This window comes from Lampetra planeri, unplaced genomic scaffold, assembly GCF_965212315.1.
Source record: "Lampetra planeri unplaced genomic scaffold, kcLamPlan1.2.h2 scaffold_375, whole genome shotgun sequence".
NCBI classification, from domain to species: Eukaryota; Metazoa; Chordata; class Hyperoartia; order Petromyzontiformes; family Petromyzontidae; genus Lampetra; species Lampetra planeri.
Window position 1 is genome coordinate 26,037 of NW_027615198.1, and position 17,485 is coordinate 43,521.

A 17,485-nucleotide genomic window follows, 5' to 3' on the forward strand; every position below is an offset into this window, starting at 1 on the left:
AGTAACCACGACCACCACTCCTCGCCTCCGGTTGATGGGAAGGCGAGCCCAAAGTAGTCTGGGGCTTACAGCTTCCCACACCTCACCGCGAAATCAATTCATAAAAAAAAACCAACAACAAACATTTTATTTTATTTTAAAACGATAACGAACAATTTGGAAATCCCATCGTTTTTTTTTTAAGAACGACGATTCGGATAATCGACACGAAAAACGTTTAATGGGACCTCCCTTTCACAGTATAACAAATTTAAGAATATATTTATCAAAACATAATATTTCTAAATATTTAATATTTATATATAAATATACAATGTTTTATTTATATATAATATATAAATGTTTTATTTATATATAACATATAAATATAAAATATTATTTCTATTTTTATATTTCTATTTATTAAAATATAATATAATTGTTTTAATATTTATAAAAAATCTAATATAAAATATTTTATTTTTATAAATGTAATATATATTACAATATAATATATATTTTTAAAAAAATAAATATATATTATATTTTTATATATAATGTATGATAAAAGGTTTCAGTTTGGTGTTTGAACATTTTTAAAAGAACAATTTTTATTTTAAAAAAACATTCTCATATCACTAAAATTGCTAAACTGCGAAACGACATCACTGACCCAACCACCAATCGCCTCGCTCCATCTGTCGCCCGCATCACGTGTGCGGCTCCCGACCAATGAGAGCCGCGCACGGTGCGGAGTGGGCAGGGGAAAGTGACTTTCCCTACCCAAGATGGCGGCCGCACGCTCCAGGCTGCTGCTACCGCAGCTGCTACTGCCGCTCTTCGTCGTCTGCGTCCTCTGCTCCCTCTCGACGCCGGGCGCCGCGCAAAAGACCAAAGAGGTGACGGAGCGCGAGCCGCCAAACTGAAGTTTTGTTGTTGTTTTTTCTAAATTTACAACAAAAAACGTTGAGCGCGAGAAGTCCTGAACGCAGCCTGCAGTAGGCCGCGCTTCTCGGCGCGCGTTTGCATAACGTAGTCCGCTTAGTCCGGGTCCTCGGTCGTGATTGGTCGAAGCGGAACGCGGGGAGCGCCGCGATTGGTCGGCGCCGACGCTTTCCGCCTATCTGCGTTGGGGAATATGAAACGTCAGCGGCGAATTTCTTGGGTTTCTATCAATATGAGTTGGATATCTTTGGGTCTGTCGGTAAAGTCATCGTCGATTGGTTCAAATAAAATAACAAAAAATTGTTTTAAAAAACTACGAGGTATTTTCTTTGAACCTATCTACGTGACTTCACCGACAGACCCAAAGAATATGAATTCCTGCCACAGTTCCGGCCTTCATAGGTACTGCTGCTACTCACTAACAGCACTTGCCCCAACAGTCTGTTACAGGCTACACGGGACATCTTTGTTCATAGACTCACACAGAGACCCACTGACTCGCACAGAGAGCCATAGACTCACACAGAGACCCATAGACTCACACAGAGACCCACTGACTCGCACAGAGACCCTTAGACTCGCACAGAGACCCACAGACTCACACAGAGACCCATAGACTCACACAGAGACCCATCGACTCACACAGAGACCCATCGACTCACACAGAGACCCATAGACTCACACAGAGACCCATCGACTCACACAGAGACCCTTAGACTCGCACAGAGACCCACAGACTCACACAGAGACCCATAGACTCACACAGAGACCCATCGACTCACACAGAGACCCATAGACTCACACAGAGACCCATCGACTCACACAGAGACCCTTAGACTCGCACAGAGACCCACAGACTCACACAGAGACCCATAGACTCACACAGAGACCCATCGACTCACACAGAGACCCATAGACTCACACAGAGACCCATAGACTCACACAGAGACCCATAGACTCACACAGAGACCCATAGACTCACACAGAGACCCATAGACTCGCACAGAGACCCGTAGACTCACACAGAGACCCATAGACTCACACAGAGACCCATAGACTCACACAGAGACCCATAGACTCGCACAGAGACCCGTAGACTCACACAGAGACCCTTAGACTCGCACAGAGACCCGTAGACTCACACAGAGACCCATAGACTCGCACAGAGACCCATAGACTCGCACAGAGACCCACAGACTCACACAGAGACCCATAGACTCACACAGAGACCCACAGACTCACACAGAGACCCATAGACTCACACAGAGACCCACTGACTCGCACAGAGACCCATAGACTCACACAGAGACCCACTGACTCGCACAGAGACCCATAGACTCGCACAGAGACCCATAGACTCGCACAGAGACCCATAGACTCACACAGAGACCCACAGACTCACACAGAGACCCATAGACTCACACAGAGACCCATAGACTCACACAGAGACCCGTAGACTCACACAGAGACCCGTAGACTCACACAGAGACCCATAGACTCACACAGAGACCCGTAGACTCGCACAGAGAGCCATAGACTCACACAGAGACTCACTGACTCGCACAGAGACCCATAGACTCGCACAGAGACCCATAGACTCACACAGAGACCCATAGACTCACACAGAGACCCGTAGACTCACACAGAGACCCATAGACTCACACAGAGACCCATAGACTCACACAGAGACCCATAGACTCACACAGAGACCCATAGACTCACACAGAGACCCATAGACTCACACAGAGACCCATAGACTCACACAGAGACCCATAGACTCACACAGAGAGCCATAGACTCACACAGAGAGCCATAGACTCACACAGAGACCCATAGACTCACACAGAGACCCATAGACTCCCACAGAGACCCATAGACTCACACAGAGACCCATAGACTCACACAGAGACCCATAGACTCACACAGAGACCCATAGACTCACACAGAGGCCCATAGACTCGCACAGAGACCCATAGACTCACACAGAGACCCATAGACTCACACAGAGGCCCATAGACTCGCACAGAGACCCATAGACTCACACAGAGACCCATAGACTCGCACAGAGACCCATAGACTCGCACAGAGACCCATAGACTCACACAGAGACCCATAGACTCACACAGAGGCCCATAGACTCGCACAGAGACCCATAGACTCACACAGAGACCCATAGACTCACACAGAGGCCCATAGACTCGCACAGAGACCCATAGACTCACACAGAGACCCATAGACTCACACAGAGGCCCATAGACTCGCACAGAGACCCATAGACTCACACAGAGACCCATAGACTCACACAGAGGCCCATAGACTCGCACAGAGACCCATAGACTCACACAGAGACCCATAGACTCACACAGAGACCCATAGACTCATAGACCCATAGACTCACACAGAGACCCATAGACTCACACAGAGACCCATAGACTCACACAGAGACCCACAGACTCACACAGAGACCCATAGACTCACACAGAGACCCATAGACTCATAGACCCATAGACTCACACAGAGACCCATAGTGTATTGTCCTTCTCCCGATACGGTTGGCTACGTACAGTGCGAAAGAAGTTCAAAAGACACGCTGCTGCTGATGCTGATGCTGCTGCTGATGATGATGATGTTGATGAAACATGTGCTTATGTTGAAAAGCCAGCATCTGGTCATCGTGATAATGATGGTAATGGTTATATTGATGCTGATGATGATTGCTGCTAATGATGATGATGCTGCTGCAGCTGATGATGAATCTGCTGCCAGTGATGATATTGGTGTTTATTATTTTGATGCCGCCGTTGATGCTGATGACGATGCTGCTGTTGATGATGACGCTGCTGATTATGATGACGCTACTGCTGATGATGATGCTGATGATGATGACGCTGCTGATTATCATGACGCTACTGCTGATGATGATGCTGCTGATGATGATGACGCTGCTGATGACGATGACGCTGCTGATGATGACGCTGATTATGATGACGCTGCTGCTGATGATGACGCTGCTGCTGATGATGACGCCGCTGCTGATGATGACGCCGCTGCTGATGATGATGACGCTGCTGATGATGATGACGCTGCTGCTGATGATGACGCTGCTGCTGATGATGACGCTGCTGCTGATGACACCGCTGCTGATGATGACGCCGCTACTGATTATGATGACGCTACTGCTGATGATGACGCTGCTGCTGATGATGCCGCCGCTGCAGGTGCTGATGTCGGAGAAGGTGCAGCAGCTGATGGAGTGGACGGTGCGACGCTCGGTCATCCGCCTCAACGGGGACAAGTTCCGGCGCTACGTGAAGGCGCCGCCGCGGAACTACTCGGTGGTCATCATGTTCACGGCCCTCGAGCCTCAGAGGCAGTGCGGGGTCTGCAAGTACGACAGGGGACGGGGGGGAGGGAGGGGGGGAGGGTGGGGTGGGGGGGTGAACAGTGTTGTTGTGATTTGTGTGAAAGGGGGACTTGGGGGAGGGGAGACTGGGTAAGTGTGGGAGGATGTGGGTGATTGTGGGTGGGTGTTGGAGGGGGTGGGAGGGGGGTGGGGTGGGTGTGTGAGAGTGTGGGTGGGTGTGTGAGGGTGTGGGTGGGTGGGTGTGTGTCTGAGGGTGTGAGAGTGTGGGTGGGTGTGTGAGAGTGTGGGTGATTGTGGGTGGGTGTGTGTCTGAGGGTATAGGTGAGTGTGTGAGAGTGTGGGAGGATGTGGGTGGGTGGGTGTGGGAGGGGGTGGGTGAGTGTAGGTGAGTGTGGGAGGATGTGAGTGTGTGAGGGTGTGGGGGTGGGTGGGTGTAGGTGAGTGTGGTAGGGTGTGGTAGGGTGTGGGTGGGTGATTGTGGTAGGGTGTGGGTGGGTGTGTGAGGGGGTGGGTGGGTGATTGTGTGAGGATGTGGGTGGGTGATTGTGGTAGGGTGTGGGTGGGTGGGTGGGTGTGTGAGGGTGTGGGTGGGTGTGTGAGGGTGTGGGTGGGTGAGTGTGGGAGGATGTGGGTGGGTGAGTGTGTGAGGGTGTGGGTGGGTGGGTGGGTGGGTGTGTGAGGGTGTGGGTGGGTGAGTGTGTGAGGATGTGGGTGAGTGTGTGAGGGTGTGGGTGAGTGTGTGAGGATGTGGGTTGGTGGGTGTGTGAGGATGTGGGTGGGTGAGTGTGTGAGGATGTGGGTGGGTGAGTGTGTGAGGATGTGGGTGGGTGAGTGTGGGTGGGTGTGTGAGGGTGTGGGTGGGTGAGTGTGTGAGGATATGGGTGGGTGTGTGAGGGTGTGGGTGGGTGGGTGTGTGTCTGAGGGTGTGAGAGTGTGGGTGGGTGTGTGAGAGTGTGGGTGATTGTGGGTGGGTGTGTGTCTGAGGGTATAGGTGAGTGTGTGGGAGGATGTGGGTGGGTGTGGGTGGGTGTGGGAGGGGGTGGGTGGGTGTAGGTGAGTGTGGGAGGATGTGAGTGTGTGAGGGTGTGGGGGTGGGTGGGTGTAGGTGAGTGTGGTAGGGTGTGGTAGGGTGTGGGTGGGTGATTGTGGTAGGGTGTGGGTGGGTGTGTGAGGGTGTGGGTGGGTGATTGTGGGTGATTGTGGGAGGATGTGGGTGATTGTGGTAGGGTGTGGGTGGGTGTCTTAGGGTGTGCACGAGTGTCGGAGGGTGTGGGAGAGTGTCGGAGAGTGTTGGTGAGTGTGGGAGGATGTGCGTGTGTGAGGGTGTGGGGGTGGGTGGGTGGGTGTAGGTGAGTGTGTGAGGATGTGGGTGGTTGTGGTAGGGTGTGGGTGGGTGTCTTAGGGTGTGCACGAGTGTCGGAGGGTGTGGGGAGAGTGTCGGAGAGTGTTGGTGAGCGTGGGAGGATGTGAGTGTGTGAGGGTGTGGGGGTGGGTGGGTGGGTGTAGGTGAGTGTGTGAGGATGTGGGTGGTTGTGGTAGGGTGTGGGTGGGTGTCTTAGGGTGTGCACGAGTGTCGGAGGGTGTGGGAGAGTGTCGGAGAGTGTTGGTGAGTGTGGGAGGATGTGAGTGTGTGAGGGTGTGGGGGTGGGTGGGTGGGTGTAGGTGAGTGTGTGAGGATGTGGGTGGTTGTGGTAGGGTGTGGGTGGGTGTCTTAGGGTGTGCACGAGTGTCGGAGGGTGTGGGAGAGTGTCGGAGAGTGTTGGTGAGCGTGGGAGGATGTGCGTGTGTGAGGGTGTGGGGGTGGGTGGGTGTAGGTGAGTGTGTGAGGATGTGGGTGATTGTGGTAGGGTGTGGGTGGGTGTCTTAGGGTGTGCACGAGTGTCGGAGGGTGTGGGGAGAGTGTCGGAGAGTGTTGGTGAGCGTGGGAGGATGTGAGTGTGTGAGGGTGTGGGGGTGGGTGGGTGGGTGGGTGTAGGTGAGTGTGTGAGGATGTGGGTGATTGTGGTAGGGTGTGGGTGGGTGTCTTAGGTTGTGCACGAGTGTCGGAGGGTGTGGGAGAGTGTCGGAGAGTGTTGGTGAGCGTGGGAGAGCGTGCGTTAATATCCAGTCCGATACCCGTGTGCAAAGGTTCCCTAAAAACGAAATGCCGTGGTGGTTTCTCTTCCTCCTCCACCTCCACCGCCACCACCACCACCACCACCGCTGTTGTTGATGTTGTTGTTGCTGCTGCCGCGTGGTGAAGGCACGCCAACGAGGAGTTCCAGATCCTGGCAAACTCGTGGCGGTATTCGGGGTCCTACTCCAGCCGACTCTACTTCGCCATGGTGGACTTTGACGAGGGCTCGGACGTCTTCCAGCAGGTTCGGGCTCGCTCACTCGCTCGCCTGCTCGCCCGCCCCGCTCAACCGCTTGCTCGCCCGCTCGCCTGCTCAACCGCTCAACCGTTCGCTCGCCCGCTCAACCGCTCGCTCGCCTGCTCAACCGCTCGCTCGCCCGCTCAACCGCTCGGTCAACCGCTCGCTCGCCCGCTCAACCGCTCGCTCGCCCCGCTTAACCGCATGCTCGCTCGCCCCGCTCAACTGCTCGCTCAACTGCTCGCTCAACTGCTCGCTCCCCCCGCTCAACCGCTCGCCCGCCCCGCTCAACCGCTCGCTCGCTCAACCGCTCGCCCGCTCATCCGCTCGCCCGCTCAACCGCTCGCTCTCCCGCTCAACCACTCGCTCGCTCATCCTCTCGTTCGCCCCGCTCAACCGCTCGCTCGCCCCGCTCAACCACTCGCTCGCTCATCCGCTCGCTCGCCCGCTCAACCACTCGCTCGCCCCGCTCAACCACTCGCTCGCTCATCCGCTCGCAGGCCCGCTCAACTGCTCGCTCGCCCGCTCGATCAACTGCTCGCTCGTCCGTTCAACCGCTCGCCGACCCACTCGCTCACCAACTAAACCACTCCCTTGCTCTAGAACAACATCGGCTCTATCGTGTCTCTCTCTTTCTCTATCTCCCCCCTCGTCTCCCCATATACCCCCATGTCACGTACCCACATCGTATCCCCGTGTGTCCCCGCGTCTCACCACATCTCCCCCTTATCTCCCCCGCATCCCTCCGTCTCCCCATTGTCTCCCAATTGTCTCCCCTTATCTCCCCACGTCTCCCCCGCGTCACCCCACGTGTCCCCCGAGTCTCCCCCTTATCTCCCCCTTGTCTCTTCCTTATCTCCCCCTTATCTCCCCCTTAACTCCCCCTTTTCTCCCCCTTTTCTCCCCCTTTTCTCCCCCTTTTCTCCCCATTTTCTCCCCATTTTCTCCCCATTTTCTCCCCCTTATCGCCCCCTTTTCTCCCCATTATCTCCCCCTTTTCTCCCCCTTATCGCCCCCTTTTCTCCCCATTATCTCCCCCTTTTCTCCCCATTATCTCCCCCTTTTCTCCCCATTATCTCCCCCTTTTCTCCCCATTATCTCCCCCTTTTCTCCCCCTTTTCTCCCCCTGTTCTCCCCATTTTCTCCCCCTTATCTCCCCCTTTTCTTCCCATTATCTCCCCCTTTTCTCCCCCTTTTCTTCCCATTATCTCCCCCTTTTCTCCCCCCCTTTTTCCCCATTATCTCCCCCTTTTCTTCCCATTATCTCCCCCTTTTCTCCCCATTATCTCCCCCTTTTCTCCCCATTATCTCCCCCTTTTTTCCCCATTATCTCCCTCTTTTTTCCCCCCTTTTCTTCCCATTTTTTCCCCCTTCTTTTCCCATTATCTCCCCCTTTTCTTCCCATTTTCTCCCCCTTTTCTCCCCATGAACTTCCCCTTTTCTCCCCATTTTCTCCCCCTTTTCTCCCCCTTTTCTCCCCCTCATCTCTCCATTATCTCCCCCTTTTCTCCCCCTTTTCTCCCCCTCATCTCTCCATTATCGCCCCCTTTTCTCCCCCTTAACCCCCCTTATCTCCCCCCCCCCTCGGTGCAGCTGAACATGAACTCGGCCCCCACCTTCATGCACTTCCCGGCCAAGGGCCGCCCCAAGCGAGCCGACACCTTTGACCTCCAGCGCAACGGCATCATGGCCGAGCAGCTGGCCAAGTGGATCAGCGACCGCAGCGAGGTCACGGTGAGGAAGCATCCGTTATCGATCGATATCGATCAGTGATCAACCCCCCCACCCACCCTCTGTCGTTGATCGGCGATCTTGCCCCGATCCGGTATTGATCGATATCGATCGGTGATCAACACTACCCAACCCCACCCCACCCCGATCTGTCGTTGATCGGCGATCTTGCCCCGATCCGCTATTGATCGATATCGATCGGTGATCAACACCACCCAACCCACCCCACCCCGATCTGTCGTTGATCGGCGATCTTGCCCCGATCCGCTATTGATCGATATCGATCGGTGATCAACCCCACCACCCAACCCACCCACCCCGATATGTTGTTGATCGGCGATCTTGCCCCGATCCGTTATTGATCGTTATCGATCGGTGATGATGATGAGGAGAGAGAGACGCGCAAACTCCAAATATACAGCAGCAGGCATCGTCAGGGTCGGGATCGAACCCACGACCTCCTGTAGACCAGGCGAGGTAGTTAACATCTCCTAGCCACCGTGATGATGATGAGAGAGACAAGCAAACTCCAAATATACAGCAGCAGGCATCGTCAGGGTCGGGATAGAACCCACGACCTCCTGTAGACCAGGCGAGGTAGTTAACATCTCACCATCCCGGTGCCCCATCTCAACCCCGCGATCGGTCTTGCTTTGTCTCTCCCCCCTCCCCCGCCCCTTCCTCCCCCCCCTCCCCCCGCTCCCCCGCTCCCCCGCTCCCTCCCCCCTCCCCCCGCTCCCTCCCTCCCTCCCTCCCTCCCCCCCTCCCTCCCTCCCTCCCCCCCTCCCCTCCCCCCCCTCCCTCCCTCCCTCCCCCCCCTCCCCCGCCCCTCCCTTCCTCCCCCCCCTCCGCCTCCCCCCCCCTCCCTCCCTCCCCCGCTCCCTCCCCCCTCCCCCGCTCCCTCCCTCCCCCCCTCCCCCGCCCCTCCCCCGCCCCTCCCCCCAGATCCGCGTGTTCCGCCCCCCCAACTACTCGGGGGCAGTGGCGCTGATGCTGCTCATGTCGCTGGTTGGGGGGCTGCTCTTCCTGAGACGCAACAACCTGGACTTCCTGTACAACAAGACCGGCTGGGCCGTCGCCGCACTGGTGAGGCGCAGCAGCAGCAGCAGCATTATCAGCAGCAGCATCATCAGCAGCAGCATCATCAGTAGCAGTAGCCGCTGCAGCAGCATCAGCAGCAGCAGCATCATCAGCAGCATCATCAGCAGCATCATTATCAGCAGCAGCAGCAGCAACTGCAGCAGCAGGAGCAGGATCATCATCATCAGCAGCAGGAGCAGCAGCAGGAGCATCAGCAGCAGTAGCAGCAGCAGCAGCAGCATCATCATCAGCAGCATCATCAGCAGCAGCATCATCAGCAGCAGCATCATCAGCAGCAGTAGCAGCAGCAGCAGCATCATCAGCAGCAGTAGCAGCAGCAGCAGCATCATCAGCATCATCAGCAGCGGTAGTATCATCATCAGCAGGAGTATCATCAGCAGCAGCATCATCAGCAGCAGCATCATCAGCAGCAGTAGCAGCAGCAGCAGCATCATCAGCATCATCAGCAGCGGTAGTATCATCATCAGCAGGAGTATCATCAGCAGCAGCATCATCAGCAGCAGCATCATCAGCAGCAGTAGCAACTGCAGCAGCAGCATCAGCAGCATCATCAGCATCATCAGCAGCAGCAGCATCATCAGCAGCAGTAGCAGCAGCAGCAGCAGCAGCATCATCAGCATCATCAGCAGCGGTAGTATCATCATCAGCAGGAGTATCATCAGCAGCAGCATCATCAGCAGCAGCATCATCAGCAGCAGTAGCAACTGCAGCAGCAGCAGGAGCAGAGTAGTCAGCAGAATTGTCATCGTCTGTGTCAGCATTGTCATGAGCATCAGTCGTACCATCAGTAGCAATAGGAGTATCATCATCAGCAGGAGTATCATCATCAGCAATTGGCAGCAGCAGCAACAGCAGCAGCGTCATGGTTAGCAGATTTGTCATCATCATCAGCAGTAGAAGCTTCTGAATTGTGATCATCAACCTCAGCTCTGTGTGTGTATGACGGTGTGTATGTGTGCGCACGTGCGCATGTGTGTGCGTATACAATGTGTGCGTGTGTGTGCGTATACAATGTGTGTGTGTGTGTACAATGTGTGTGTGCGTATACAATGTGTGTGTGTGTGTACAATGTGTGTGTGCGTATACAATGTGTGTGTGTGTGTACAATGTGTGTGTGCGTATACAATGTGTGTGTGTGTGTACAATGTGTGTGTGTGTGTACAATGTGTGTGTGTATACAATGTGTGTGTGTATACAATGTGTGTGTGTATACAATGTGTGTGTGTATACAATGTGTGTGTGTATACAATGTGTGTGTGTATACAATGTGTGTGTGTATACAATGTGTGTGTGCATATACAATGTGTGTGTGTATATACAATGTGTGTGTGTGTATACAGTGTGTGTGTATACAATGTGTGTGTACAATGTGTGTGTGTATACAATGTGTGTGTGTGTACAATGTGTGTGTGCATATACAATGTGTGTGTGTGTATACAGTGTGTGTGTGTACAATGTGTGTGTACAATGTGTGTGTACAATGTGTGTGTACAATGTGTGTATACAATGTGTGTGTGTATACAATGTGTGTGTGTATACAGTGTGTGTGTATACAGTGTGTGTGTATACAATGTGTGTGTACAATGTGTGTATACAATGTGTGTGTGTGTACAATGTGTGTGTGTATACAGTGTGTGTGTATACAATGTGTGTGTACAATGTGTGTATACAATGTGTGTGTGTATACAATGTGTGTGTGCATATACAATGTGTGTGTGTGTATACAGTGTGTGTGTATACAATGTGTGTGTACAATGTGTGTGTGTATACAATGTGTGTGTGTGTGTACAATGTGTGTGTGTGTACAATGTGTGTGTGTGTACAATGTGTGTGTGTGTGTACAATGTGTGTGTGTGTGTACAATGTGTGTGTGTGTGTACAATGTGTGTGTGTGTACAATGTGTGTGTGTATACAATGTGTGCGTATACAATGTGTGTGTGTACTATGTGTGCGTGTGTGCGTTGGGCAGTGCGTCGTGTTCGCCATGACCTCCGGGCAGATGTGGAACCACATCCGCGGACCTCCGTACGCCCACAAGAACCCCCAGACGGGACAGGTGGTACGTGCCAAACGCCCGTCGCCCCAGGGTGGCAGGACCCTCCTGAAGGACGTGGCTTCAGACTCGCTCGCGCTTTAAGTGACTGCTGGAGATGAGGCTCAGTGGAGTCTGTGGGTCTCTGTGTGAGTCTGTGGGGGTCTCTGTGTGAGTCTGTGGGGGTCTCTGTGTGAGTCTGTGGGTCTCTGTGTGAGTCTGTGGGTCTCTGTGTGAGTCTGTGTCTCTGAGTCTGTGTGTCTGTGTGAGTCTGTGGGTCTCTGTGTGAGTCTGTGTGTCTCTGAGTCTGTGTGTCTGTGTGAGTCTGTGGGTCTCTGTGTGAGTCTGTGGGTCTCTGTGTGAGTCTGTGGGTCTCTGTGTGAGTCTGTGTCTCTGAGTCTGTGTGTCTGTGTGAGTCTGTGGGTCTCTGTGTGAGTCTGTGTGAGTCTGTGTGTCTCTGAGTCTGTGTGTCTGTGTGAGTCTGTGGGTCTCTGTGTGAGTCTATGGGTCTCTGTGTGAGTCTATAGGTCTCTGTGTGAGTCTACGGGTCTCTGTGTGAGTCTGTGGGTCTCTGTGTGAGTCTGTGGGTCTCTGTGTGAGTCTGTGGGTCTCTGTGTTAGTCTGTGGGTCTCTGTGTGAGTCTGTGGGTCTCTGTCTGAGTCTGTGGGTCTCTGTGTGAGTCTGTGGGTCTCTGTGTGAGTCTGTGGGTCTCTGTGTGAGTCTGTGGGTCTCTGTGTGAGTCTGTGGGTCTCTGTGTGTGTCTGTGGGTCTCTGTGTGAGTCTGTGTGAGTCTGTGGATCTCTGTGTGAGTCTGTGGGTCTCTGTGTGATGAGTCTGTGGGTCTCTCCTCCTGGCAGGCGTACATCCACGGCAGCAGCCAGGCGCAGTTCGTGGCTGAGACTCACATCGTCATCCTCCTCAGTATCCTTGACCCGTCCAGCAAGGGGCCTGGGTTCGATCCCAGACCCGGGGGTGCCTTTCTGTTGTGTGTGTGCGTGTGTGTGCGCGTGTGCGTGTGTGCGTGTGTGTGTGTGCGTGTGTGTGTGTGTGTGTGCGTGTGTGCGTGTGCGTGTGTGCGTGCGTGTGCGAGCGTGTGTGCGTGCGTGCGTGTGTGCGCGTGCGTGTGTGCGTGCGTGTGTGTGTGTGCGTGGGGGGCGACTCGGATTCGATTCCCGCTCACGGCCAACACCAACAGCGACGATTATCTGAACCGGTCCCGGGCCTCCCCTAGGTCGACTCGGCCTCAAATGAGTACATAGTGCTGTGTGTAAACATCGCCACTGGGGAGACAAAGGCGGCCGGGCGTGGTGCTGGCGTGAGTCTCATCGGGGTTGTCGCGTGAGTCTCGTTGGGGTTGTCGCGTGAGTCTAGCGGGGTTGTCGCGTGAGTCTCGTCGGGGTTGTCGCGTGAGCCTTGACGATGGGCGCAGACGTGGCGATCACCCTGGGGGTCGTCCTCCTGCACGACTCGGCGGCTCCCGACGGGGACATCGGCAAACGCAAGAGTGAGTGGGGGGTGTGGGTGGGGCGTGTGGGTGGTGTGTTGTGTGGTGTGGGTGTGGGGGTGTGAGTGGGGGTGTGAGTAGGGGTGTGAGTGGGGCGTGTGGGTGGGGGTGTTGGGTGGTGTGGGTGTGAGTGAGTGGGGGGTGTGGGTGGGGTTGTTGGGTGGCGTGGTTGGGTGTGAGTGGGGGGTGTGGGTGGGTGTGTGAGTGAGTGGGGATGTGTGAGTGGGGGTGTGAGTGGGGGTGTGAGTGGGGCGTGTGGGGGTTGGTTTGGGTGGTGTTGGTGTGAGTGGGGCGTGTGGGTGGGGGTGTGAGTGGGGGTGTGAGTGGGGGTGTGAGTGGGGGTGTGAGTGGGGCGTGTGGGTGGGGGTGTTGGGTGGTGTGGGTGTGAGTGAGTGGGGGGTGTGGGTGGGGTTGTTGGGTGGCGTGGTTGGGTGTGAGTGGGGGGTGTGGGTGGGTGTGTGAGTGAGTGGGGGTGTGTGAGTGGGGGTGTGAGTGGGGGTGTGAGTGAGTGGGGGTGTGAGTGAGTGGGGGTGTGAGTGAGTGGGGGTGTGAGTGGGGGTGTGAGTGAGTGGGGGGTGGGGGTGTGGTGTGTGTGGTGTGGGTGGTGTGGTGTGGGTGGTGTGGTGTGAGTGGGGGTGTGAGTGGGGGGTGGTTGGAGTGGGGGTGTGAGTGGGGGTGTGAGTGGGGGTGTGAGTGAGTGGGGGTGTGAGTGGGGGTGTGGTGTGAGTGGGGGTGTGAGTGGGGGTGTGAGTGGGGGTGTGGTGTGAGTGGGTGAGTGAGTGGGGGTGTGAGTGGGGGTGTGAGTGGGTGAGTGAGTGGGGGTGTGAGTGGGGGTGTGGTGTGAGTGGGGGTGTGAGTGAGTGGGGGTGTGGTGTGAGTGGGGGTGTGAGTGAGTGGGGGTGTGAGTGGGGTCTTGGTGTGGGTGGGGTGGGGGTGGGTGGGGTGATTGGCAGTAAGGGCGAGTGGTTTAGCAAAGTGATTGAATGAAATAGTGAGGCATGGATGTACACAAGCCACTCGTAATAACATCACCACCATCACCCAATCATCACCACCACTACCACGACCACCATCATCACCACCATCATCATCACCACTACTACCACCTCTATCACCATTACCATCACCACCATCCTCATCACCACCATCACCACCACCATCATCGCCACAATCATCATCGCCACCACCATCATCGCCACCACCATCATCACCACCATCACCACCACCACCATGACCCAATCACCACCACCATCATCATCACCACCACCATCACCACCGCCACGCAATCGCCACCACTACTGCCCGGTGATCACCATCACCGCGCCATTGATGAGGCTCGATGAGCCAACACCATCAGCCCAGCGCTCGCTAACGAGCTCGCCGCTAATTGGCTGAGCCCACGGAGCGCCGCGATGAGACGGTGGGGTCACGATCAGCAGCAGCAGCAGCAAGCGCCATCGTCGCTGTCGCGGCGATTACTCGCTCTGAATTATTCAGCAGCCAGGGGACCGCTTGGGTCACACCAGAAGCAGCAGCGGCGTTAACGGCATCAACAACAGCAGCAGCATCAGCAGAAGCATCAACAACAACAGCAGCAGCATCAACAGCAGTCGCAGCAACATCAGCAGTAGCATCAGCAACAGCAGTCGCAGTAGCAGCAACAGCAGTAGCATCAACAACAACAGCAGCATCAACAACAGCAGCAGCATCAACAACAGCAGTCGCAGTAGCAGCAACAGCAGTAGCAGCAGCAACAGCAGCATCAACAACAGCAGTAGCAGCATCAACAACAGCAGCAGCATCAACAACAGCAGTAGCAGCAACAGCAGTAGCAGCAGCAACAGCAGCATCAACAACAGCAGTCGCAGTAGCAGCAACAGCAGTAGCAGCAGCAACAGCAGCATCAACAACAGCAGTCGCAGTAGCAGCAACAGCAGTAGCAGCAACAGCAGTAGCATCAACAGCAGTAGCATCAACAACAGCAGTAGCAGCAACATCAGCAGTAGCAACAGCAGCAGCAACAACAGCAGTCACATCAACAGCAGCAGTAGTATCAACAGCAGTAGCATCAACAACAGCATCAACAGCAGCATCAACAGAACCAGCATCACCATCATGATGTTGATGCTTTTGATGTGAATGTTGACGACGATGTTGTTGTTGTTGTCAGTCCTGTGTCTCGTAGGCCTGGGTCTCGTCGTTTTCTTCTTCAGCTTCCTCCTCTCCATCTTCCGTTCCAAGTACCACGGGTACCCATACAGGTGAGTGGGTCTCTGTGTGAGTCTGTGGGTCTCTGTGTGTGTCTGTGGGTCTCTGTGCGAGTCTGTGGGTCTTTGTGCGAGTCTGTGGGTCTCTGTGTGTCTGTGGGTCTCTGTGCGAGTCTGTGGGTCTCTGTGAGTCTCTGGGTCTCTGTGCGAGTCTGTGGGTCTCTGTGGGTCTCTGTGCGAGTCTGTGGGTCTCTGTGAGTCTGTGGGTCTCTGTGTGAGTCTGTGGGTCTCTGTGAGTCTGTGGGTCTCTGTGCGAGTCTGTGGGTCTCTGTGCGAGTCTGTGGGTCTCTGTGCGAGTCTGTGGGTTTCTGTGTGTCTGTGGGTCTCTGTGCGAGTCTGTGGGTCTCTGTGCGAGTCTGTGGGTCTCTGTGCGAGCCTGTGGGTCTCTGTGCGAGCATGTGGCTCTCTGTGCGAGCCTGTGGGTCTCTGTGTGAGTCTGTGTGTCTCTGTGAGTATGTGTGTCTCTGTGAGTATGGGTCTCTGTGCGAGTCTGGGTCTCTGTCTGAGTCTGTGGCTCTCCGTGTGAGTCTGTGGCTCTCCGTGTGAGTCTGTGGGTCTCCGTGTGAGTCCGTGGGTCTCTGTGTGAGTCTAGAAGTCGTGTACAACGGATTAATTCCTTGTCTGACCCAGTGGCGATGTTTGTGTCTCATTTTCTCAGCTTTCTTATAAAGTGAAGATGGCATTGGTGAATGGAGGAAAGATGATGGAAGTAACATCGTCAACATCATCATCGTCATCAACAACAACATCATCGTCATCAACAACATCATTGACAGCAACATCGTTATTGTCATCATCGTCATCAACATTTTCGTTATCACCGTTAATATTGTCAACAATCATATAAACGTCGCGCTCATCAACATCATCATCAACGTCATCTTGCGACGGTCATCATCTTCGTCATCATTACCATCCCTATCATCGTCAACCTCATCATCACCGCGCGCTCCCCATCACTAGAGGGGAAAACTGAACCAGGATGCTTTTTGGAAAGATCGTCAATGTGATTCTCTATTTTCTTCAATAAACATCAACATCATCTCCGTCATCATCTCCATCCTCATCATCAGTCATCTCCATCATCATCGTCATCTCCATCATCATCATCAGTCATCTCCATCATCATCAGTCATCTCCATCATCATCTCCATCATCATCATCATCATCATCTCCGTCATCATCTCCATCATCATCATCATCATCTCCATCCTCATCATCTCCATCATCATCTCCATCCTCGTAGTAGTCACGGTTCGAGTGAGCGGAGCGTGTAATGTTTTATAATTATTTCCTCGGTTTTCTTTGTATGAGTTGTGCAACAAAATAAACGAGCAGACGATCTGCCTACTCCCTCCCACACCTCTGTCGTCAACTTACAAATGTATTTAAGAATATTTGTGCATTCTCGCATCCTGCAAGAGACACGTGGCCTCATCTCCCAGGGAGTGCATCTTATTTACTCGACAAAGGCACCAAAGGTCCCCCTTGTAGCCTTAGCAGACTATTGGGGCAAGTGCTGTTAGCGAGCACCTATGAATGCCGGCACGGCACACGAGGGGGTGGGTGGCCAAACCCACAAAGATAAAGACAAAGATCCCCCGTGTAGCCTTAACAGACTATTGGGGCAAGTGCTGTTATCGAGCACCTATGAAGGCCGGCACGGCACACGAGGGGGTGGGTGGCCAAACCCACAAAGATAAAGACAAAGATCCCCCGTGTAGCCTTAACAGACTGTAGGGGCAAGTGCTGTTAGCGAGCACCTATGAAGGCCGGAACAGTACACGAGGGGGTGGGTGGCCAGCACCACGCCCGACCGCCTCTATCTCCCCAGTGGCGATGTTCACCAAGTACTCATTTGAGGCCGAGTCGACCTAGGGGAGGCCCAGGACCCTGTTCAGATAATCGTCACTGGTGTAGACCGTGAGCGGGAATCGAACTCGGCTCGCTGGGTTCGTAGCGCTAACCGCGACGCGGCTTCTCCACTGTAGCTCTTTCTTTCAGAAGCGTCCCGACTACAAGTTAGAGCTGAGCGAGAAGTGGCTTATCGTCGCGTGGAAATGTATAGCATGCAAATGCTCTGAACGCGCGTTCATTTTAGGCGTGGAGGGGAAAACTGGGGGGGGGGGCCTGGAGAAAAATACACGCGACTGCCACGGAGAGAGAGAGAGGGAGACACGCAAACTCCAAATATACAGCAGCAGGCG

General features: G+C 54.2%; 1 protein-coding gene across 1 annotated transcript; it reads left to right on the forward strand.

Annotated features, from left to right (window-relative positions):
• Positions 1-730: 730 nt before the first annotated feature.
• LOC144740991 (dolichyl-diphosphooligosaccharide--protein glycosyltransferase subunit TUSC3-like) lies at positions 731-16,638 on the forward strand. The gene is made up of 10 exons (XM_078623685.1): positions 731-878; positions 4,143-4,312; positions 6,531-6,648; positions 8,236-8,376; positions 9,319-9,459; positions 11,445-11,534; positions 12,365-12,428; positions 12,937-13,011; positions 15,182-15,272; positions 15,937-16,638. Exons 1-10 carry the CDS (start codon positions 768-770, stop codon positions 15,950-15,952), a joined length of 1,017 nt encoding a protein of 338 aa, XP_078479811.1. The 5' UTR covers positions 731-767; the 3' UTR covers positions 15,953-16,638.
• Positions 16,639-17,485: the final 847 nt, after the last annotated feature.

What these genes read in the sequence shown, in the direction of transcription:
- LOC144740991 (XM_078623685.1), top strand. Translation starts at nt 768, where the DNA reads ATGGCGGCCGCACGCTCCAGGCTGCTGCTACCGCAGCTGCTACTGCCG. An exon ending in CCGCGCAAAAGACCAAAGAG is followed by an intron (nt 879 to 4,142) that starts GTGACGGAGCGC and finishes CCGCCGCTGCAG; the next exon opens with GTGCTGATGTCGGAGAAGGT. An exon ending in GGACATCGGCAAACGCAAGA is followed by an intron (nt 13,012 to 15,181) that starts GTGAGTGGGGGG and finishes TGTTGTTGTCAG; the next exon opens with TCCTGTGTCTCGTAGGCCTG.